The sequence below is a fragment of the Zootermopsis nevadensis genome, unplaced genomic scaffold, assembly GCF_977971745.1.
Source record: "Zootermopsis nevadensis isolate Lab colony 2312 unplaced genomic scaffold, Znev_1.0 Znev_ptg000029l, whole genome shotgun sequence".
Taxonomy (NCBI): domain Eukaryota; kingdom Metazoa; phylum Arthropoda; class Insecta; order Blattodea; family Termopsidae; genus Zootermopsis; species Zootermopsis nevadensis.
The window spans coordinates 15,662,889-15,688,401 of NW_028259161.1; the positions used below are offsets into that span (position 1 = coordinate 15,662,889).

A 25,513-nucleotide genomic window follows, 5' to 3' on the forward strand; every position below is an offset into this window, starting at 1 on the left:
CAGTTCGTATCCTGACGCGGAGAGTCCAGGGCCCATCGATTCCATCCCAGGGATACGACAGGGTCGCGCTTTACCCCCGGGAGAGGACCCCGGTACCCACTGCATAGGAGGCTGGATGGGCCCCAGAGCCGGTCTGGACGCAGAGGCTAGACGAAAAATCCTCTGCCCCTGTCGGGGATCATTATTAAAAATAATACTTGCCACTTCTTGCGACATTTGGATGATTCTACGATGAATTTGTTTAATGTCTGACTTTCTCTGTGTCTTATTAGCAATGTACAGTGAATTCATTGATAAGTTGAAGGCAACAGGCTCCCGGCTGTACCTCCATGACTCACCACCACGCGCTGCAAGGTTTTCCCTACACAGACGATGGTAGGCTCCACAAAACAGTAAAACCAGCTTTCCTGTGTCTTCGCATTTCATGCTAGAAGCCGGGAAGTGAACGCATTGCACTTTGAACTATTTCGCATATTTTAATGATCTCGTAGTAGACAGACGGCAAAGTCACAATAAATGCTAAGTAACTGAAGCGTCCCTGTAAACACCATCACAAAATACATATTTATTGCTCTGTGACTAATAACGCTGACATATACCAGACGGCGTCCATCTTCAGACTCATACAGCGGGGCGCCACGAATTCTCCATCGGTATTGCAGCGGGCAATCAGGTCGATATTTTCGCCATTCTTGCCAAAAGTATTTCCCGCTATCACCGAAATAAAGGCTCGCTATTTTGTTTGCTAATAGCTGCCACCCGTCCTTGTTCTGCGCCACATGATTCCACGTAAGATCTTATTTATTTACGCTTCATTTTAATATTATACCGCAATCTGCGTCTGGCCGTACCAGGCGACTGGTTCTCATTGCGAGTATAACACCGCCAGCCAATCGACTGAAGACGTGAGTCGATCCAACTTAATGCGGGCGAAATAAATTGTCACGCGTGTTAATTGTGGGCGTGGTACAGGGCCCAGGTTCGTTCCCTGCGGAAGCTCATTCTGCCTTTCGACTGCTGATCGACGCGACGTTCTGGTTTACAATTCTCCTCACCTGCTCACAGAAACGACCGACAAACTTCCACCTCGTCAGCCGAAATGCGCCGAATAAATAAGAGAATGCGAGGCATTTCAACATCCGCGAGGTTTTGTTCTGTCCATTCTATGTTGGGACCCGCGGCAAACCTTCCGAGGCACAGACAGACGCACATGGGCCCATCCGAACATTCATTCATTATGAGCTTCATCTTCTGTTTAAGACAAGCAAAGTGGAAAGAGGACACTCGGAAGACCAAGGAGTAGATGAAAGGATAACATTAAACAGCATAATAAAATGTGTGAGGACGTTGACTTAATTCACGTGGTTCAGGACAGGGGCTATGACGGGATATCGCAAACACGGTAACGAAACGTCGTATTCCAATTAAATGCATGGAAATTTTTCCTCTCGTTGGGCGCACTCTTAGATTCTCAAGGACCCAAGGAGCTGGAACAAGGTAAATAATACATAGGAATAAAATGAAACAGCTGGCAGGCACTAAAATTAATCGCTGCCTTATTTATGGCAAGAAAAAACATGGCTTACCTCCTCCATTAGCTATTACATCTCTTATTGCGGAAGCCAAGGCCTACTCAAAAATTCCTTTCGCTTCCTCTTCTATCCGTTTTCATTGCACAAGTACTCAATTAAGAGACCTACAATATTAAAATGTGTTGATAAATCTGACACTAAATGTAATAAAAATTCAATTCCTTTATTAGAGTGTTTGCCAACAGCAAAGAGCCTATGACAGGCAAACACTAAGACAAAGGTACAAGAAAAAATACAAATTAAATACAAAAACAAATAAACTACCAATGAAAACACTAATATACGTAAATGCAAAACACTAAAAAATACTGAAACAATACAAGGAAGGAACATAGAAGCTATAATAAAATTAAAACAAATAACCAAGCTATATCTAATCTAGACCACCTTCTAGATCATTTCTCTTAACGAGAAAGTGTCCTCAAAAGAAACAATGTTTATGCCAAATACATCCGAAAATTGGCATACGTCATTTGCAGCAATGACACGCCTGGCACCTGTCTAAGTGCATTGCACACACTAAAAGTAGAAAATTCTCCTACTTACCTTGACGTCACACGAATACCAACAGTGTCCATGATGGAATTGCAATTTATTTTCCCCTTAAATACATTAATAAGAAATAATAAGGAATAAAGTGCTCTGAAATTTAAAGTAGTTAAAATCAATTCATATTTTCTTGTGATATTAAACTGAAAAAAACCCGGTAATTGCACAAACTGTCAAATTTCCTTTGAACATTTTCTAATTTATTAGAATCTGTCTGTGTAAGATTATTCCATACAACCGAAGCATACTCAAGCTTTGACCTAATTAAAGCAGTGTATAAAACAACAAGACTGTCTAAAGAGGAAAAACTATAAGTAATAAAACGAATAAGCCCTAAGGTCCTTAGTGCCTGTGTATGAACAAAATTTACATGGCAATGAAAGTATAGCTTATTGTCTAACAAGACACCAAGATCTTTTATACAGTCAGTACGGGAAATTAAGATATCACTGACAGAGTAATTAAAATGGATACTGTTGGTTTTCCGTGTGAAAGATATAATTTTGGTTTTCCCAATGTTAAGTTCCATATCGTTAACATCGCACCACTGATGTACAGAATCAACATCTGCTTGAAGAAATTTGCAGTCATTTACCGATTTTATATCACAATATAATTTCAAATCATCAGCAAATAAGAGAAATTTAGAATACTTAATTTTGTCACAAATGTCGTTAATAAAAACACCAAATAAGAGAGGTCCCAAGGTAGAGCCTTGTGGAACTCCAGATAACACCGAGTAAAAAGAAGAGGACTGTCCTAAAATACAAACAAAGGCAGATCTGGATGATAAATAACTTTGGAACCACTTGACATAAGGAGACGATAGTCCAAAGTTATTAAGCTTTTTCAAAAGAATAGAATGCGGGACTGAATCAAAGGCCTGCCTAAGATCAAAATACACAAAGTCGATCTGTCCCTGTGAACAAACAGATGGCTGAACATCATTAAGGTAGGTAACTAAATTAGTTACCGTAGATTTTGATTTACAAAAAAACCATGCTGAATTTGAAATAAAAGGTAAGGTGATCATGAATAATTCTTTCAAAAATTTTGGAGAGGTTATTTAAGATCGAAATAGGCCTGTAGTAGAAACTAAGGCGCTGTTGCCTTTCTTAAAAATAGGCACAACAGCCGCTTGCTTCCACAATAAGGGGAAACTCCCACTAAGTGAACTAAGGTTAAATATGTGGCATAAGAGTGGAGTTAAAATCTCAGAACAACCTTTTATGACGAAAGTCGGGATTTCATCGGGTCCGACGCATTTCGTCGAACGGAGACGACTAATTGCCCGCGTAACATCATCAACAGAGATACGAGGAATATTCAAAACATCAGAATAGGCGAAGTCAGAACTAGTCGTAACATTAACGCAAGAAGAGGCGTTAAAAACAGAACGAAAGCGGTCAGCAAAGGCCTCTGCGATTGACTCCGTTTCCGTGATAAAACTCTCTCCAACTTTAATTTGTGTAATCGACTGGTCTTTCTTTTTAAAATTAGAAATATATTTCCAAAAGTGCTTAGGTTGGGTTTTCAAATTTTCTTCAATAGTTTTTAACCAAACCAATCTATCTGATTTAATAGTCAATTTAACTAGTTTACGATAATGTGAAAAAACGCTATAATGATAATCAGATTTAGATTTTTTAAATTTCCTAAAAGATGCATTCTTCTTTCTAATGTAATAGACAAGAGTTTTGGAAAACCAATGAGGATATGCAGAATTTCTGGGTTTTACAAGGGGAATAGCTAGGTTGATGGCCTTCGACACAGTAGCCGTGAGATTATTAACTGCAGCATCAACCGAGTTTTCATTAAGAACGCAAGACCAGTCAGAGTTTTCTAGGGCATGGTAAAGTAATAAGTAGTCTCCTTTCCCGTAATTGCGTCGAGGAGTAAGCGAGGTATGTTGATAGTCAAGACTTAGTTTAAGATTAAGGACAAGAGGCGGATGATAGTGGTCAGGAGGGACCAGCGAGTGAGGAGAAAGGGAAATGCTGAGATCGCTGAAGTTTGTAAAGACAAGGTCGAGCAGGGCATTGTTAGGAACGCTGATTTAGACCAAGAAAGCACGAGGTGGCGTAAAGAGAATTTCCTTTAATTTTGCTATAGTAGTAACAGTTAGAGGAAGGGGTGCCGTTTAGCCAGTCAAAATTGGGGACATTAAAATCTCCTAACATGACCACCCGATAGAGATGCGAGTTTAGGTTTACTTCTAAAGTGTTTAGATAAATTCCAATTACTTTTATATCACAATTCGGTGCAAAGTAATGATTCCCTATAAGTAGACTGTGGTTGTCTCTAACAGGAATTTCAATCCACACACACTCCTCAATCGTTTCCAGATCATACCTTCGTTTAACGACAAGGAAAGACTTTGAAACTGCAGTCAGCACTCCGCCTCCCCGTTTTTTATTGGAGCTTACGTAATCCCTATCGGCACGAAAAACGTAATAGGATTCAGGAAAATATTATAACTTAATATAGAGTCATTAAGCCAGGTTTCCGTAATACAGTAAATTTCGGACGTGCCAGCGAAAACATTGTCAATGAATTTACTGCATTTGGTTCTTAGGCCCCTGACATTTTGATAAAATATATCAAAATCACAGTTGTCAAGAACCATACTCAGTGGGAATCCGAGCCGCCTCCAGGCACAGGAGCCACACTGGCCGTAGGCAGAGCATCTGACTCCGATGACCTGACAGGCGCGCTCGAGGAGTAAACCTGCTCAGAAGTAAGTCTGCCGTAAAAAGGAGCAATAAGGCACCCGTTTGGCCACACACCAGTATTATTAATTAATGGAAACTCGTCTTCGTTCACAGAAACATGAAAGGAAGAATAACTGCTAAATTTTGTTTTTAGCCTGGTGCACACCAAATTTTTAAGGCGTAATTGCTCCTTTAATGAAGTCTCAATATCTAAAGTCGTGACCTCAGGACTAAACCTTGAAACGAACAGGGCCATAGACCTCTCTTTCTTAGAGATTACTGGCAGAGAGGCAGAGTTTCGGACCCCAATTAAGGGCTGTCTACGCTGTTTGGTTGTGTTGACCACCGGGGTACCTGTGTTGGGCTTCCTCTTACGGTTCACCGTAATAAAGCCCTCGGTGTCTACCTGCGTTGGGGTCTCCGTAGATTGTAAACCCGTGAGTGCGACGTCCTTGTAGGACTTAACGCCCACGTCAGCAGCACAGGCCGAAGTAGAGTTGTCGGATGGCTCAGGAACTTTGCGCGACGGAGCGGTTGAAGATCTCTGGCTTGATGATTTCCTTTCCGCAACATGTAAAGGAGCACAGGGAGTACTGCTACTCAACTGCTCCTTCAAATATTCGTTGTCCTTACGCAGCTGCTGCACATCCTCAGAAAGCTTGAGGACCAACTGGACCAAGTTTTCCACAAGATTGTGCGTGCTAGCTCCATTGAGCCTCACCATCTCCAACTTTTCAGCGAGAGATTTGTAACCCCCAACGTCCGGCAGGATCGGTTCCTTTACAGGAGACACTACCTTCTTTGCAATCTCCGAGACAGAGGCAGAACGCAAGATCCTAGGCGGTGTGTTTACACCACTAACGCCTCGAAGTGTCTTTACACACTTTCTGCACTTGTAGGTGGAAACACCATCAGACAAGAGGAATGAATATTCCACCTCACTCATTTTCAAGCAATTGACATGAAAACGCGAAGCACACGGCCCACAACATCCAATATGCTTTTGCTTTCAGTAGAAAGCCTTCTTGCACACCTCGCAAGTATCCTTGCTAGCCGTCATTGCGGCGGAAGGCAGCAGGTAGTAGATTCCTATACAACTGCACCACGTTGTAAATACACAGCACGGAGCACTAGCAAGACACGTCCGCTCACTACGAAGGCTAAATATTCATATTTTTATTTCCTTACTCCTTGTTTATAAAGATAATTTATAACATTCTTCCTTTCCTCTTGAAACTTTACCAGACACTCTATTTTCTTCACTCTGTCTTCATTCCTTCTTTTTTAAATTTCATTACAAAATACAGGCACTGAAAACTACATATTAAACTCTTGACAGAAGCATTTGAAAATATGCTCTAAAAATAATAATAATAACAGTGATACCAACATGATGAACCAAAGCAACACTAGCAATCTATGCAATTCTATTTTGCCAATGATGTAATTAAACATTATATACTGATTCTTGAAGAATTTAGTAACTTTCCTGTGACTACAAATTATATGGTAAGAGAATTCAGAAAGATAAACTGAAAAGGATCTGAAGTCAATGTCTAATAACCTATTTAATTTAATATTCTGTGGAAACCCAGACAAAACTTCAGTCATGCACAGTCCACACTCTTCACTTAGATAAAGAAGCAGAATTAATGGATTCATACCAGTCTCCAGCACTTGGTTATTTCATCAGATGAGAAATTGCATTTCTAATCTCTCTTATGTGTGCCACACCCTGACCCTCCTTTATCTGATCACCCCAATATTTGGTGATTCTCATTATAAAAAAACATAAGCAAACCCTTTATCTAAAACTTATATTGTCAGTACTGCAATTCCTTGACATAAAGTTTAAAAGACACCTAAAAATTATTCTTAGTCATTTCTTCATAATACACTATTAATAATGAGGATAAAATTAAATTTGTTCCTCTTGCTTAATTACGTACCTTAACATGAAAGCCTATGGGGAATCAAGGCAGAGCTCCATGCATTCTTAACTTCAGCACAAGATGTGGGTGGTCAGCTCACACCCCAGGGACAGAGCCCCTGACACAGACTGGATGAGGGTGTGCTTGCCTCAGCCTAGTATGACATGGAAGTGAAGAAAATATTACCCTTACTGGGAATCAAACCAGCTAGCCAGGAATTACTAAACATGCAGAATTTGCAACATTTATGTAATATAAACAAATGTACTTTCAGGAACTTCTCAGGAAGGACTTAGCTTCACAGAGTAAGTAAGTAAGGAGTAGACCAGATATCTTTGATTATGCAAATATGCCTTTCTGACATGATCGCTCAATATGAGCTAAAAGAAAAAGCTACTTAACCTTGAAGTATCTGAGGAGCATACAAACAAGAGGGTATACAGCATCAGAGAAAGAAACAAGTCTAACAACAACAATATACCTTAATATAATATGCATATATTTCATACATATTAATATGTGCATTGTAAGTTTCTGAGTCATTGTGGTTGGTTTTGGCTCAACAATCTCTACTTTTTCTGAAAATATAAAAAATAATGTTGGGAATTTCTTGAGTGGCGTAGCGACTGTTGGCTTCTCAGGAAGGATTCAGCTCCATGGAGTAAGTGTATAACATATACTTTTAGAAGGAAAGGTAGAACTGTCCTCGTATTGGAATTACAAGGATGTTTTTAATATTCAGCCCAATGGAAGTAATCTGGATTCAGTACTAAAATCATGTAATTGTCAAGACAGTGGTTAAGGAGTAGGTATAATTATTACATTAACTCAACACATTAAACACAACAAATTACTTAAATATTAATATCCATTATTAAGGTGATTGACATTTTGTGAGAGCCCTTAACAATGTGAACTGACTTGGTTAAAGGAAATGCTAGAATTAAACAATATCTGAAACTTTAATAAATTTTGCTGTGCCACAAAGAATTCAGCATAATAAATATCTTAAATCTAAGTCTATGGTGCAGAGTTCTTGAGGTGCTAATAGACACTCGCCTAGTTAAGAAATCCCTCTCCTTTTATGGAACCAGAATTTTCATTACCATTTTCAAAATGGCTTGCCACTGGACCCTGTCCTGAGTCAGATGAATCCAGCAGACCTCCTTTTGCCTCTTCCCTTAAGAGCCATTATAATTAATGTTATCCCCCTTCAAACACCCAAGTCTCCAAGTAACACTATAATTCTGAATATGAATCTTTACGTGAGGGTTAGTGTTATTTATTATCGGTAAAATTGTTTTCTTTTTGGCCTTTGTCATTCAAGTAAATTATAAATAAAATCACAGATTTGGAAGGCAAATATGGAAGCATAATCAAGCTTCTGAAGCGTTGTGATTCTATTTTTAATTTAGACAATGCACAAAGTGCATAAAAACATGTTTTACAGGTTATGTAACGCATCACTGTCAGAAATCTTCAGACTTGTGTTATTTACACTTAGAAAAAATTCACCATAGGTCATTGCAAATGTTGCTTTAGGTCAGACAGACCTTACATGTGCCATGTACATTACCATTGTGTAAACACAGAAGTGACTCATAGAACTATAAAACATTTTCATTAAATTCATCCTTTGCACGGGAATGTTGTCATACATGTTATTCTTAAAATGTTATTAAGGATAAGGATAGCTCAGGATAAATCATTAAAGAAAAGTGGTTCACACAAAGAGGTTGTCAGAAGAATTAAGCAATTCACGTTGTAACAAGAATGCTGACTGAATGTTATGAAATAGGGCAAGAAACAAAGGGACTGTTAAACTGCACAATTTGTAATCACATTAATTTGTGTGTTAAGATGTTGGGAATGGTGGTGTAGAAATAACAATGGACTGTAGATGGACACAAATTGGAAAATGTTAAAGGGGGTCAGCAAATGCATGGTGTTCATAAAATGATCAAGGAAGAGAATTTGAGGGAAGGTGTCTGGAATGGGAAACTAGTGAAAATGAGAAAACCCCAATAACAAGAAGATCTGTGGGATATTAATATAAATGTATGGACATCAAAATATATAAAATAACCCTAAAGGATACTTCTGCCATCACAACATACGGAATCAACATTTGTTGGTTTAATTGGGGAGATGGAAGTGAATTGGGTCTTTTTCTTAACCCATGACCATATACATATAATACAACAAAATGTAGCAGTTTAATGTTCTGGTTATATGTACACACAGCACTTACATTGACTGCTCTGATAGTGTTGATACAGTAAATATAACAAAGGGTTCCGTGGCAGCTTGCCTATTGGGCCACTTGAGGCAGTATCCCACTTAAAATATTAACTGAAATATCATAATTTATGTATGTTGGCGGTATATACATTCATATATATGTGTGAATATAATATGATGCATCATTCACAGAATTTGTTTGTAATTCAGTGTTTGCTATATCCCAAAATGTGAAAAAAAGACATTTTCAATTCCAAATTTGTAGTCATGTTGTTGGTGTTGGACCTGCAGGTTCTGCTACTAGAGAGCTAGTTAGTTTTACATTATATTTCCTAAAATCATCAAGAATATGAAGCTTAATATTAGATATAAATAATGCAAGCTTAATCATTCGCCAGATGAAACCGAAGCTCATCTAAATAATACATAATATTTCAGTCTGTATAAAATGAAAACATATTTCACCATTTCATTGATCAAATGCTTAAAGCTGTTTAAGGAAATAATCGGTGTTCATGTTGAGAATCACACAAGACTCAAACAGCAGTTGGTACTGCTAAAGCAGTGGCACATATGCTTACCATTTGGCTATAATGTGTTAATATTATGCATCAACACAGACGTATTTTGTACTCGTTGAAATGTGTGAATCTGAATATTCGTTAGTATTAACAATAGTTTTGGACTTCGTTTGCAGAGAAAATACTCGACCATTTTGGTGTGTGACAGAACTTTTTCTAATATCTCATTACCTGTAAGATTTCATAACACGGAGGTAAGTAGTTGCAGTAGATGTGCAAATAGAATGTGTTGCTACCCTGCAGCATAACTTAGGATACTATGTTTATTGGAGTATTTTTCGTGTGTTTGTTACTGAAAGTCTGAATGACAGCATATCACTGTTCTTAACTGCATACCGTATCGATGGTGTTGCTAGATAAAATGCCTTCTAACCAAACTCTCGTTAAGCTCTAGTTTTGTATTCAGTACATCTCTGGTCAAACCATGGTCAATATTGGTTACATTGCCCTGACTGAAGGGTTTTGTGGCTTATCCAGTTGGTAATGAATGCAAATCTTCTGTAATTCAGGAATTACTTAACGCATATTTGTCATACGTGAACACAGTTTGCTTCTGTCGCGATTGAGAATAATAAATTCTGAAGCATATGATAGGAAGTGATCATGGCCAATTTCAAGGCTAATTTTAGCAGTTTTCTTTGGTTAAGGATTGCAAAGGTTATTGATGCGTCTCATATAGCCACTCCTGTCCAACTCCCATCTTCAACTTCCTGGGTTATAACCTGTTTAACAAAAAATGCACTGGGGTCCGTGTCACAGTGGGATGTTTTATCTGCAATGGTGCATATGCCATTTAGAAGCCTGTCCAGGAGGCTATAAGGTGGCAGTCCCACCACAGGACTTAAAAAGTGTCAGGCTAGAAACCTGTCCCGGGATATACAATTTCTTTCAATCCTCAAATGACAAATAAAGGACAGATCAAACAATGACAGACCGTAGCATGAACAAGGTAAAACAACTGTGAAAGAAAGAGAACTTCCGTAGCTTTGCAACTGGCAGTGTATGAAGTTTAAATTATAAAGAACATGAATTAGACTCCATTTTAAATTAAAGTAATATCAAAATTGTAGCTATCACAGAAACAAAGACAACATCATAAAGAACTACTGAATCGCAGAATTATATATTCAGGTGTAGACAGAAACATCTGTGCTCAAGCAAGAGTAACAATATGGTGTCACAAGTCAGTAAAAAAATCAAATTCTCCATTATAAATTCTACAATGAAAGAATATTAGAAATCAGAATCAAATTTAATATATGAAAATTAACACTACATGCCCTGTATGCCCCAGAAGAAGGGAGAGAGGATGAGAGTGAGAATTTTTACAAACAATTAAAAGATATAATTAGTAAAGTAAAGTAAACAAAAATGATTACATACTACTAGAAAGCGACCTTAATGCTAGAATAGGAAACACCCCAAATGATAATGAAACTGGATAATTTGGAGAACAATTTCTGAATAGGAATAGTCAGAAACCAGTAGATTTTTCATAATATAACAATATGAGAATTATGAACTCTTTTTACAAACATAAAAAAATTCATAAGTACACTTGGTCTGCAAGAAATTCACGATCCGTTAGAATTACTTCATAACAAATGTCAAAGGAACAAAACTATTTCTCAATGTTAGAACATACAGAGGACACTAAATCGGCTCTGATCATTATTTAGGCAAAGCTTAGCTTAGATTCCCACCTAAATGATTTTCGATCAGAAAAATAACAGAAATGAAAGAAAGAGAATTCTTTTATAAAGTTAAATTATTAAATGATCACAGAATAAAATGGTTGTATCAGAAAACAATAAACACACAAATTTGAAATATTCTTATAAGCAATGATGGAATGCTGCTTATGAAAGTTTAGGCAAATATAGAAAATGCATTCCAAAAAGAGACTACATAAATGGGATGAAGAAATCAAATAATAATATTGAAGAAAAATTGGCATATAACGGATGGTTAAACACACAAAAATCAGAAGACTGCATAGAATATAAAAGTTTAAAAGTTACTGCAAGAAAAGAAGTTCAACAAAGACGTAGCATTGGGATACTTTTATATCATACCTTGATACAGATCTAAATAAAGTAAGAACATGTGCTTTCAAAATTTTGAATTATATGAAAAAGACATAAAGTAATCTGTTAATATAACATGCTGCTCTAACGAACGATTCTTAAATTACTACAGGGAAGTATGGCATGATCGGACTTGTGATGAAACAATACTGACTTCAGAAAATGACAAAGAAAATAATTTTACACAAGGAGAACTAGAAATTGTAATGGAGAAAATAAAAATGGTAAATCCCCAGGGGAAGATGGAATGAACTCTGAGCTCTACAAATATGCTGGAAATAAATTTCACAACCGACTTCTGAATTTCTTCAACAACATATATACATCAAACGAAATCCCGACAGAATGGAGAAGAAGTATTCTTATTCCAATCTATGAAAAGGGTGACAAAAGAAATGCACAGAACTACAGAGTCTTTTAAATACCTGCTGCAAAATATATAGTACATTACTAACTAACAAATTGAAAATTTTTGCAAACAGTTTACTCTTGAATATCGAAATTGTTTTAGGAAAGGTAGAACATGTATTAATGGTATATTTACTTTGAAATTGCTAATAGAATGAACATAGGAATTTAATTTAGAAACACGTGTGGCCTTTTTAGATAACAAAAAAACCATTTGATATTGTAAACAGACCCTTATTGTTCAAAATACTTCAAGAGAAAAACATCCCAAATCTATTACCACAAAACATAATGGAAATCTACAAAACCAATGAAATAAAGGTAAAATTAAATACTAAAATCACAGACATGTTTTTCAGACATGTGCTTTCTGATGGGATGTGAACAAGGATTTAAATACATCAGTGGCTTCTGGATCACTGGCCAAACTATATGCCCTTTTCATCTTCTCAAATACTGGATCTCCTGTGTCACTCCCTATTTGTCTCTTAGTGGGTAAAGAAAATTTCATACCAGTAATGCAAGAAAAATAACATTTAGTTTCTCAGGAAAATACAATGTAAATCTGCATGTGTTTAACTCAAGCTCTAAAAAGCAGTAAGCAAACTCTTCAACCAATTTCCTTCTAAATAACCCTTCACAAGCTGGTTTATAACATACATGTGACACACAGTGTATTCAGTCTTATAGACAGTTTACCAAAGTTTTAGAGGAATGTAACCACCTATAAGAATGCATGGTGTTACATTGTAGATGATGTGAATTCACAATGATTAATTACATTATTGCCACTTCCCAAAATCATCCAATATAATATCAAGTACACTTTAAACTAACAACTACATAAAACTCTAGAAATGTAGTTAGATGCCATCAACATACAATTCAGTTTATTGTCACGCTTCAGCAACAACTTTGGATGTGATTTCTCATTTTGTAATTTTGATTTCTGTCATCCTTCCTCTCCACTAACAAACGAACTGGTTTCTTCTTTACAATCATGGACTCTGCTTGACAGATCTGATGACTTATTTGCAATGTCCTGACTATTATTCGATGTTTCTGTTGATGAAGTTGTTTTATTACCTTCCCCTTTGTATTGTGCTCTTTCAGCTTTGTTTTCAGCTTTTAAGTGGGCCTGGCGAGCCTCCAGCCTCGTGCTATTCACTTCCAAATCTTCAGGCGTTGGATTCAGGATTATAATGACGTCCTCTGAGAACGGTTGCTGGCACTGTATTAAAATGTAAAATAAGAAAAAATTAGCTCTCTGCGATATATAAAAATATTTACATTCGGTAGGTAAAACCAAGTCTTAATACACCACCCCCAAAATGATAATTAAAACTGCCGCCAAGAAAACAAAACTTTACATTAATATGTAGAAGCAAAATATAAAGTTGTTCCCTTACCTTGAATAAGTGTAAACATGGAAGTAAGGCACATGAACACTAGATGGAGAAAAGTGAATAGCTTCACACTCTGGCCACTTCAATCCTTGGGGAAAGAGTTCCCAGTTCCCACTACATAAAAGACTGGGGTAGCCAGTCCTGATGTAGTGGCAAGGAGAAAATCTGAAGCTGTCTTGCCAAATGCCATTCATTAGCATGTGCTCTTCTATAGTTTGTACTAGTAAAGTCTCGCTCTACAACATATTCACAGAAAAAATAAATAGATTTCTAGGACAGGGATATTACAGAAGTGCATAAAATGTAATATAACAAAGAACAAAGTATGAATATAAAGTAATGCTTATGCACCTGATAGTACAGCTAATGCACTAACACTAGTGAAGCCAAACTCAACGAGACATTTTTGTGTGTTCTTTATAATGGATAAAAGATTGTGCTCTAGTTGCCTTAAAGTTATTTCATGTTCTGTCCTACAAGAAAGAAAAATAGCATTTGGTATTAATGATACCAGAATACAGTCTGACTTATTTCACTCAGAGATTGAACACAAATTTCAATATCTTATGGCAAGTCCTGTCTAACAAACTACATTTTTTTATTCAGCTGTTCACGTAACTCTGTGATGTTATGAAACCTCAGGCAATGTTCATTACCCATTCACAAAAGCCCAGAATTAACCCATATCTTAAGTCAGGTACTTCATCACTCCTGCATTCTCAAAGAAGAGAAATTCTCAACCTTTCCACGTCATAACAATTTTTGAACACAAGGAAAGCTTAGCTACAGCCTAAACTGATAACATAAATTTTTCTACATTATTCTGCTAGAATTGCAGAACAGCTTTTGGACAAAAATGTACCAGTCAGTGTACATAAAAATGAATAAGGAAGGTTTAATGAATTGTTCTCGGGCTACGAGCCTTGTAAGTTGCTTTAATGGAGAAAAAAACCTTACACTGTTGGTAGCCCAACAAGAATTCATTATACTTAGTCGCCTTGAAAGCTTCGGATCCTACACGGAAGGTATAGTCTCAATATGTAATTAACCAGTAAGGCACAGGCTGATCTACTACAAGTTCATAACAATGGTTCATTCATTATACTAATATTACGTCAGACATTGTCCACTGTCTGATATGCATGTGGTATACACATTTCAGGATTTGGCTTTACTCTGTCTTCAGTTGATGGCTTTCTTTATACAGACAGATTATGTTTTGTTAGTTAAATTCTCATTTTATATTCATTCGCAACGTGTGCAGTGATAGCACAACAAATGCATATACAATTAATTTAAATTACCAAAATGAATAACAAACTTCTCTGATCACTGTCCTCCAGAAAAGTGGTATCTTCCTTTCCTAACAGAGACATAATGATTTTACGGTTTCTGAACGTCGCCATATAAAGTATGAATACTACTAATACAATTTTCCATGAATAAGATTATATTAATACATTCATAAAACTGACCACTGTGAACAGGTGGGTGAAAACTGGACGCCATAAATAAGAAAATACTGTTGTAATAATTTAAACCATTTAATAACCTAATAAAATTGTATAAATAAAACAAATAAATGTACATATCACCAATATCACAAGCAGTCCTGCATAACACTCCACATAAGTACACATCTTGAACATTTATGTAAGTTACTAGACAGTTCACAATAACAACAAATTATTTGTTCACTCAACATCAGGATTTCAATAGATACATTATAATTTGTGTGACCAAATTTCGTCATCGAATTCCCTTAAACATGCTCAGAGCAGCCTTAGAGTCTCTTACCTCTTTCTTCTTCTTGGCAGGATGAGGAGCAAAACATTTCCACAATCTTAAAGTTTCATCTGCACCAGCAGACAACACTGTGCTTCCATCTGGAGACATAGCCAGTTGCAATATCCGTGCTGTGTGTCCAGTTAATTCAGCAACCTGAAATTAATTCAAGACTTGATTTAATTAACTTAATCAATTCTCTAATTTTACTGATAAAATTACGCAAGGACCAGTTCTCCAGCTTTGGGGTTTGGCAATAAACTCTTGCAGTAAAAATACAAACTGACTCTGCCCGCAGAAGGTGGTACTGGTATTCATATTGTGTTAGTGTTTTGTTTGGACGACAAGATCCTGTCTGACATTTAGATGAAAAATATTTTATGGAAATACTTTATAAATTTGTATGGGGACCACAGAAGTTATTTACGTCTGTGGTAACTGTACAAATTTAAAATATTCACCCAGTGCAATGATCAAAATAAAAGAGTTTCAATCCAAATTAATAGGCACTTAAGGATCATAATTCTTATGTTAAATAGTAAAATCCTGAACTACTAGATTAATGGCAGTAGAGATGCAAGACTGATAAACTAAAAGAGATATGATAAAAAATTAAAAAAATGAAAGAGAATCTAAGTTAAATGCCATGGAAGAGAAACTAACAAAGAACAGAATGAGATGGTATGGGCAATGGATTATTAAGAATGAATAATAGACAAATCCCAAAGAAGGCTTTGAACATGAAAGTGAAAGGAAAATGTTCATAATGGAGGCTGTGATAAAGATGGGAATGACAGGTTAAGAAACACAACAGAGACAGAAGAAAGGTCAAGAGGAAGAAGCACAGGAGTTGTGGGTTGAGACCAAATTGAGAGGCCAGGAAAACCACCCCATTTTCTTCTTTCATTCCCTCAAGCACGGCAGAGTAAAGGTGATGGGAACAATATCAAAATAAACATAAATTACAAAGTTTGCCATGACAGTACTGGAAAAACATTTTCTCAGATTTCAGGTTCTCATCGGATGGGTTGTTAGTGCCATGTACTGCAGCATAAGTACGTATACTGACTTATGATTTATGATGAAGCAAATAGAGAGTGGGGGAAGATGATTTTGGTTACAAAATATTTGTTAATGGGTGCCTGACTGGGCATCAGAAACATCATGTTCTTCGTGCTAAACACTAAGTCAGACAGGAAGACAATAAACAATTATATATGTATAATTTTAAAATACATGAAAATATCCTGAGTGAACATTCGTAGACATCTCCCAATACAAACCATTCAGAAATAACCAATTCATTTTCAATCGCTTCTCTATTAACATTTCATCTCACTAAAATTATGATCATTTACCTTTGTCATTGATGGATATTTCCAGATAATTAGTTGATTATTTGCATAACCATGACCTGAGATGAGTTCTCTGTATGTAGCTGACCACTGAAGACCACATACCTGTAAGAAATTTTTAACAGTGTAAATATTTCAGTGGATTCAAGGAAGTAACAAAATACATGTAGTACTTTTCCACTAAATAACCCAGTCCAAGGAGACAAATGAGCAACAGATTTAAAAATTTAAGACAATTATGAACTAAGAGGATGAAAAAATGTTTAACACAGATATCGAGACTTTTCATTCATAAACTTTCCCTTAGTGGTAATAATGTAACAATGAACTTTTGATATGTGGAAGGTGTGTCGAGATTCGTAGCGCCAGTGTTCCTTCCCAAAACTATAATCTTTTCCTGCCATGAATATATCACTATCCTGAACAGAAACTTAGGTCCCTGCAGTTAACTGCGTACATTATGGCATGCCCTTTGGTGTGGTGGGGAGGGATAGCAGACCAGGGTACTGTTAAAACTGGCCTAGATAATGTTTGTACTTTGTCAGCAGAAGTGATTAAATGATGGGTAGTAGACTTTTATTTAGTTTTGTGGGAATGAATCTGTCTGTAAACATGCCAATGGATTCTGCATAGTTAGCACAAACTGTTGGCTCCATCCTCCGGAAGTTCTCTATGCACGGTTTCTCACCTCTTGTGTATGAGAGGAAAACCCAGCCACACTGTGATCTCTCCGTCGAACATCATCGTGAATTATCTGACCACTACCAGAACCACTGCTCAGAATGTAGGAATTCCACGACAGAGAGCTGACACGTGCCGAGTGACCGCCCATGATACGTACTCGCTTCATGTTGCTGCAATCCCACAACTTTAAAAGCAAAACAATTCAATTAATCATTTTGAGTATTCTAAAATTACAAAACAATGAGAATTCAAAAATGGGACAGCAGACTTATTGTAAGATTTGAGGTTTTCACAGCGGTGAGTATGACGAGTTCTGTCTTCTGGGTTGTTGCGCTGTGTAGTCTGGTCGATGTTAACCAATGTTTCAGAGGTCATACTGCCTCCGTCATCAGGGCGATTGCAGTACTACAGTAATACTGTTCACATAAATAGTTAAGAAAAAGAAATGTAATTGCAAGAATAAATATCCAAACAAACTAATAGCAAATGTTTTCTTCACACTGTGATTGTGTTCAATGAGGAGCTGCTACATGACATTTTGTAACTGCCACTTTGAACCTTGCTCCGTTCTTCAACCACGTTATTTAAAATACATTTTACCATCTGATTGTTCCTTCTACCAATAACACCACCATATTTATATGAATATAAGCCATGTGCATACCTAAATCATACCTGAATTTCAATAATATATAATTTGCAAGCTGCATCAAAACTTCTAAATTAATTTTCCCTCACGTATCATTTATTTTCTCTTTTCAGAAAAACAAAGAGTGTCCGTTTTTCCAAGCACCTACTGTTATTCTAAGTTAGCCCATAGCCATGTTTAACATGAATATTGTCAAGTTGGTAGTCATATCAAAGAATACAGGTGTTTCATCTACATTTCCCACTTAACTTGAAGGTAACATCTTTCAAGAGCAGACAATTTACATGCCCAACAATTACTTCATACTCCATACACATAGAAGAAGGCAATGGCAAACCACTTCTGGATCATCTGCCAAGAACATATATGGACAGGTTCCAGTCCGAGAAAAGGATGGAAGTATCCTGTTCATATGGACCTGTCGTCAGACAGTACAATAATAATAAAAAAAAAATCTGTTAGTGGATAAATATATACTTTTTGGGTAACATAACAAACCTGTATAACTCCCATACTTGTTCCCACAGCGAGACAATTTCCTTCCTGTATCCAACTCAGAGAACATACTAAATCACTCCCTTCCAGACTGAGCAACTTCTGAGTAGCACCAGTACCAGCTTTCCACAGATACACATTGGTGTTAAGAGCAACTGCCAGAATGTTGTTCGGACTCCAATCGACCAGGTTCAGATCTGAAACAACAAGCACTATTACAATAAAATCTATGATTCAAATTAGAACAAAATTTTTAAACAGGCACAGTGTATTATGCATAACCAAAAATTGTGCAGCTGTAAAAATACATTACCTTTTTCAGAAAAGCCTCAAACTTTAACGGGTTATCTCAGATTCAGATAGAACTAATTACGTCCACTGAAGGACATTCTCTGTATGAACACACACACACAGAGAAAAATAAAAACAATGGAGATATATATGAGGTAAAAGACCTTTTACAATGTAACAGAACAATATGTACATATACTCTCACTGCAAAAACATGTAAGGAAAACCAGATTCAACACATTGCTTGAGTGGTGTCCATTGTACATTAAGTCATTTACACAGGGTTTGTGCATACAATACATTGAAAACTGCATCGCACAAATGTTCATTATGTGGAGAAAATCACCAGATTATTGGCTAGGGTTCCTGGAAATAAACTGTACTGAAGTGCTGATTTGTTATGGTAATACGAGGCGCGTCCTCAAAGTAAGTTTCCCACTCGTCCCACAGCTAGCAAACCTTATATTGCACGAAGCAACTGTGCGTACGTGATAGAGCAATGACGTAGCATGGCGCATGCACTAACGGCACCTCCCGCGTTCTCACAGTAGCATTGTTGCAGCTGTTGAAGATGGAGGTTCTTATTCCAGCTCCCGCCGACTGTGAAGTGCGGTCAGTGATAACGCTAGGCCGCACACGGCTCGACGGACAGCAAGTCTCCTGCAGGAGTTCAGCTGGGAGGTGTTTAATCATTCACCCTACAGCCCGGACCTCGCTCCCAGTGATTTCCATCTTTTCCTACACCTCAAGAAATTCCTGTCCGGTCAGCGTCAGCGTTTTGAGAATGACAGAGAGGCGGAGATGGTTGTCACACAGTGGTTCCAATCCCAGGCGGCAGACTTCTACGACTCAGGTATTCAAAAGTTGGTCCAACGGTATGACAAATGTCTCAATTCCGGTGGCGAATATGTTGAAAAATAGCTGGACACTTGCTGTATCTGTTGCAATAAATATTTCCATGAAATTGTGTTTTGTTTCTGTAAACGGCCCCAGGGAAACTTACTTTGAGGACGCGCCTCGTATTATAAATAAATATATCCACTTAAACCACCGTAAGTGGCACCAAGGGTTTTCTTCAAATAAGTCGCATGAAATAGTGAAACTCTTTCAATCTTCTGTAAATGCACTTAATTGACATAAAGCAAAATCAATACAAACCAAAATATACTCTTCAACCGGAAATAAAAGGCCTTGAATTATAACCTAATATCAATGGATTAACATAAGCATCATAACTGCAGTGTATAATGTCACCTTTCAGGAAGCCACTGCTGAAAGGCTGGAACACCTTCAACATTCGATACGACTTATTCCCAAAAACCAAAATCACACATTTCATCTGTACCACTGCTATTACTCAGAATAAAATAATGTTCATTCTTAGATAAGGCTCTGGTCTCGCTTCCATCATATTTATGAACCAATTACAAGCATTAACCCTTCACCGTGGTTGGACGTCTTGTGACGCCCTGGCATTTAAATTCCCGGTCTGCTGTTAAGCCTAATTTCAAAAGCCCATAATTATGGAAACAATAACGACTGATATATGATGTTTGTAGTTGATCTGGTGTGGAAGAAATGCTCTTTCTGATCATGTATTGGCAACGTCGCATTCTTCGATCTCTAAAGGCTAGTCTTTGAATAAATGCGTGACCTAAGAGGTTACACAATCTTCCAAAGAACACTGAGCTGTTTGTTTGTAGAGGTAAGATAACTCATTCTCTCAGTCTCATATGACACGATAACTGCTCCAGCGAAGTAGAGAGGAAAAAAAATTATCTGAAACGGTCAAGGGGCTCCATAATATATATATATAGATATACCGTTATGTTTATCTGTGTCTTCAAATATCAACAATTTTAGCAGCCCTATACTCAGAAGTCTATAATCAGAAGAGTTCTTAGTAAGAGACGGTTATAACTGCCAAGTATGATGCATATATGTGGCCTTCAGTTCGCTGTCAGAATATCAGCTGGCGCAGACATATTTACTCCCGCGTATTATTGACACAGGAAAGAAATTCAATGCCTCAAAGACATTGCGTCTTGTGCAGGAACCGCTAGAAAAAGATAAAAACTATGTATTTTGGTAGTGTTGACTTATGCTGACGTTTCAATAAATAACATACAACTCTCAACGTCTAATCGACTACTAGCATTTGTCACACACAGGATGTTCATATTATACGCTGAAATTATAAAACCATCTTTTAAGAGGATTTCAGTGAAGAATTGATCATTATATGTTATATAGTTCAAACGTTATGATAAATAAAGTGTTTTAGAGCAAAATTTAAATGGCCACCACTCCTCGTCAAGCAGCGCGGAATTTAAATTCCCACGTTGAAGGGTTAAGTGTCTGCTTTACTACTACATAGCTAATTGAGATGAGCGAAGAAAAATTTACCAGCTCTAAGTCTATTGTTCTTAAACTTCCCTTTGAGGCAACATTTAAGTGTCATGAAAGAGGCCTGTACTCCACTCTAAACGTAAATTTTAAGTTTTGATTGTTGGGCTTTTCGACCTTTGACCATTTTCTGCTGATAAAACATTCAAATTTGATTTCTTACAAGATACATAAATACCAACTTACAATAGTCATCCACAATGTCAGGAGCATCAAGAATTATGTCTGGACTTTGTGGAATATATCGAGTCAAAATCTTTCCTGAAGGTCGTGCCGTGGAATACTTGACGTTCAGGGGATCCAAGAATCCCTGCAATTGAATATACATAAATGGGTTTATACTACAATGCCATGAAAAAATTGCCAAACAGAACTCAACATTAGAACTATTTATAAGCTTAACAAATTGATTACAAAAAATAGATGAGATAAATAATTTTTACTTTCGTCACACATGTTGACAGAATATCAAGTCAAATTTATTTCTTGGAAAAACTACATTTAATAAAATATTTAGAAACAGTTTTAAGATCAGATTATAACTTCTAGTTATAGCAGAACTTCTCGAGTGATTTACAAGATGCCCATTAATTTTCAGAATACAGTGTTCAAATAACAGCTACTTTCAAAACACAGTAGTTGAACATTTATACTACAGGCTTAACCAAACTTTTTAGATAGAAACCAAATTTTACTTTTGGATACGCTCTACATGCAGCTCTAAAATATTTCAATTTGAAGACTATTAGATTAACTTGTAAGTGCTAAATTCCTGTTAATGAATGCAGAAATTCTCTGGCTAACAAAAAACTGATCTAAAAATAAATACTGATACAACTAAATACACGAGCAATCTAGCCCTATAAAACAAGCAAAAAGTCACCTGAAAATGCTTCAGAATTGAACTATCCATAAACAACACACACATATGAGATTCCTGACACAAATAATAAAATGTTATGTGTTATTTGCAGTGTCCAACATGCTACTTTGTGTTTTACTGTATGTGCTGATCTTCCACATCGTAACACTAATTCTCTTAGTTGGCAAGCAGTAAGAGTAACAATCGTTGTGGTGAGGCAATCACCTACGAATTACCTGCTGTACTACAGTGAAACAGAAAAGTAGAAAACTTACATCCGGCGTTCCTGGTGCTTTGTTCTTGTATGACAGAAGCCTCATATTTCTAACATCTCTGCCAAACAGATACTCTGACATGAAGCACTGATATCCTTTCTATGAAGGGCTTATCAATTTATCATCTGGTTGTTGTTCCTGGGTTACCTGACAAGAAATCACATCAAAGATCGAACCCCATTTTTCTTTGTTATTCTGACACACACTGACATGAATAATGAACGTAACTTTCGTAGGTAGTTACCCACTTCTCAAAACAATGCATCATGGCACATTCCTCAATATTGCTTGTACCACCTACAAGACAACATTTTAAACAGTGTCTATATACTACAGAAATACCAGGAAACATCACGTGTTTAGTGACTCAATACAGTTCTCAAACTTTCCACATATCATGAGGTAATCTCTCAAGGTTCACAACCATTACAACCTGCATGTTTCATAAACACCAACATATTTATTACCTTATAATGTGCAAGTTCAACATTGGTTGCACTTCTAACAGGAATAAATCGATCACCACCGATCGGAGTCTTGGATCCTTTTTCCTGATGATGGCGTTGTTGAATATGAACAAGCACCTGTTAAAATACAGAAAATGGTTAAAATACTATTTAACAATAATGTACACATAAACTACAGACTCCCAAATAAATAAAATATGAAAAGACATCAAGTATACATTTCACCGACACATTTAATATTTATTTTAATTTGTCATCTATTATGAATCTTACAGGAATCGCCTTTTATCGGCCACACAAAAACCCACAGCCAATTTGTAAATAACACACACCAATCAACAGCATATTTGTCATACCACTATTAACCCTTTGGCCACTACGTGCAGGATATCCCTTGTTAGCACAGACCTTACCTCGTAGTTTTGCCCAAGATATTCCATGATGGCAATGGACCCTCCTCTGACTTTATCACCAAAATATTGTGTCAGCCATCCACTGAGTCTCTCTAATACAAAATGTTATTTTCCACAATCTTTACTTTTACCTGATACGTCTCACAAAAGGATGTACACTTGTGTTGTCTGCAATAGCTCAGTTGGAAGTGTGCTTACCTATAGTACAGGTGACCAGGGTCACATTCCCCATGAAATATCCTTCGAATCATCACGTCTATAATTGTTTTGGAAGTCATAATATGTCATTTATTTTTTAACCCTTTGTGTTCATTTATTTTCTTTCCTCATTCACATTTCAGAACGAGAGTGCAGTTCGTTCCTCAATGTGTTACGTCCATAATTCAGTTATTACATAGTAACACCTTTTCAGATTATCTGATTATCAATCTAACTGCTAGCTTTCATATTCTTATGCAAAAGCAGTGTATTTAAATCTCGCATCTGTAAAATAAATTAAAGCATTTATCACAGATATTTGTAAATTCTCTGTAACTATAATAAAATCAGGAAAGCTGAAAAAAACAACAACACAATTGTTCTTAAAAAAACAAATACATATGAGAGGATGCGTAAATTTCTGCAAATTCTTGATTCCTGATAACAACTGACTAATCATGACAAGTACTTAGTTGAAGAAAATTATGTCTACTTGTTCAATGAAATAATACTCCTAAAATGTACACCACAATGAGTATTTTTATAGACAAGTTAAAAACTACATCGCAGTCTTTCAGGTTCTCATTGCAGTTATTTATGAACTATCTAATAAGGAAGACTATAAAAATGCACACTCATAAAAAACCAATCACAAGCACCTGTTTCCATAATCACAAGGTCTGCATAGTATGCTGCCAAATCAATAACATTATGTGATGTAACAATCTGAAAATGCAAACGCAGCAAGCAGGCAAGCGTTTGTTTGATGTTTGTGATGTCACAAATGTTTGTGTTTCTGTTGCATTTGAAATAATCACCATCCATAATCAAGTCATCCTAGTCTAACATGCTTGATACTATTCTCACAGTGCATCATATAAAGCTTCACTGTTATAAAATACTGGTGTATTTTTGACCTTTCACACTGAGAAACCAAGTGTACAACTCTCATTCTTGAATTTTAATGAAAGAACAGAGAAAGAATATTTGCAAACACATAAGAAAATTAATTAAATTTGAGTCCCCAAAGCCACTGTAGACATGATGATTGTAAAAGCCTGATGGAGAATCAAACCTGAGACGCCTGCACCATAGCCAAACAACTGCTACAAACTGAGTTATGGCAGGGAGTGCAGGTATGCCTTCTGAAATAACAGTAAAGCAAGAGGAAAATAAAACTGTGTTTTTCAAAGAAATTGTAAAGTATCAACAAATATGTTGGCCAAGAAGTCACAGGAGGGGCCAGAGCAATACTGAAAAAAAGGAGCCATACATACTGAATCATCTCCACAGACAACAAGAATCATTGTTTTCAGCCATGTCACAAAGAGAATTAAACAAAACTTCTATCAGCACTGCAAACAATGTTACTACACACTCACACCATATTCTATGTTTAACTGAGCACCACATGAAATTACCAGCCATCTCAAAGGTTTATCTTAACAATTCCAATTCTGAGAGATCAGATTCCATTTTTATTGCAATGAGGTTGATTTTTTTATAAATGTTGTAAATTGCTACAATAAGTTGACTGGGTATGTTACATGCCTTTAAAATTCCCATTTGGTTGTTCCTGTTAACTGTGTCATCAGGAAAGCTTGCTTCAAAAATTCGTAACATGTTTAAAAATGTGTAAAAGTTTAAATCAACATGATATATTGATCCTCACTTTTAACTTCACAGAAATGTTTTACATTAATTAATTTGTTTTGCTCGGCTTAATATAACCTCAACTTCCTATGACAACTGTTCAGCTATTATTAAATTCAGGATGCCTTCATAAGAAACAGTTTAAATGTGAAATTTCTGAAATCTTCAACCATACAGATTCGTTTAAACTATCTTAAATACCAGAAAGAGCAAACCTTAAATCGTAGACCTCAGAACACTCCTTCTGCCACAGCGGAATCGGACCTTTGCTTACTGCATCGTCCACTCTAACAAAGTTCTTTAATTCATTCGCGAAAACAAACTACGTTTCGGTAGAAGGATGTATAGATACAATTGAAAAATAATGAGAATACTTCACTACACTATATTTCGATCCGCAGATTTCAAATTCGTCTGTAATACACACAATACGTATACCTGTCACAGACTTCATTTCAAAAATGATGCTTTTAT

The 25,513-nt window shown here is 36.5% G+C and overlaps 1 protein-coding gene across 1 annotated transcript; it reads right to left on the reverse strand.

The window, feature by feature from the left end:
- Positions 1 to 8,980: 8,980 nt before the first annotated feature.
- Positions 8,981 to 25,244, reverse strand: LOC147872291 (cell division cycle protein 20 homolog). The gene is made up of 10 exons (XM_087358239.1): positions 23,387 to 25,244; positions 22,776 to 22,892; positions 22,309 to 22,455; positions 21,358 to 21,481; positions 18,478 to 18,671; positions 17,335 to 17,514; positions 16,650 to 16,751; positions 15,304 to 15,447; positions 13,510 to 13,742; positions 8,981 to 13,331 (listed from the first exon to the last, which is right to left on the reverse strand). The coding sequence occupies exons 3-10, from the start codon at positions 22,387 to 22,389 to the stop codon at positions 13,298 to 13,300; spliced, it is 1,092 nt and encodes a 363-aa protein (XP_087214365.1). The 5' UTR covers positions 22,390 to 22,455; positions 22,776 to 22,892; positions 23,387 to 25,244; the 3' UTR covers positions 8,981 to 13,297.
- Positions 25,245 to 25,513: the final 269 nt, after the last annotated feature.

What these genes read in the sequence shown, in the direction of transcription:
- LOC147872291 (XM_087358239.1), bottom strand. Translation starts at nt 22,389, where the DNA reads ATGTCAGAGTATCTGTTTGGCAGAGATGTTAGAAATATGAGGCTTCTG. An exon ending in AATATCCATCAATGACAAAG is followed by an intron (nt 15,448 to 16,649) that starts GTAAATGATCAT and finishes AATTAATTTCAG; the next exon opens with GTTGCTGAATTAACTGGACA. An exon ending in CTGCCAAGAAGAAGAAAGAG is followed by an intron (nt 13,743 to 15,303) that starts GTAAGAGACTCT and finishes AATATGTTGTAG; the next exon opens with AGCGAGACTTTACTAGTACA.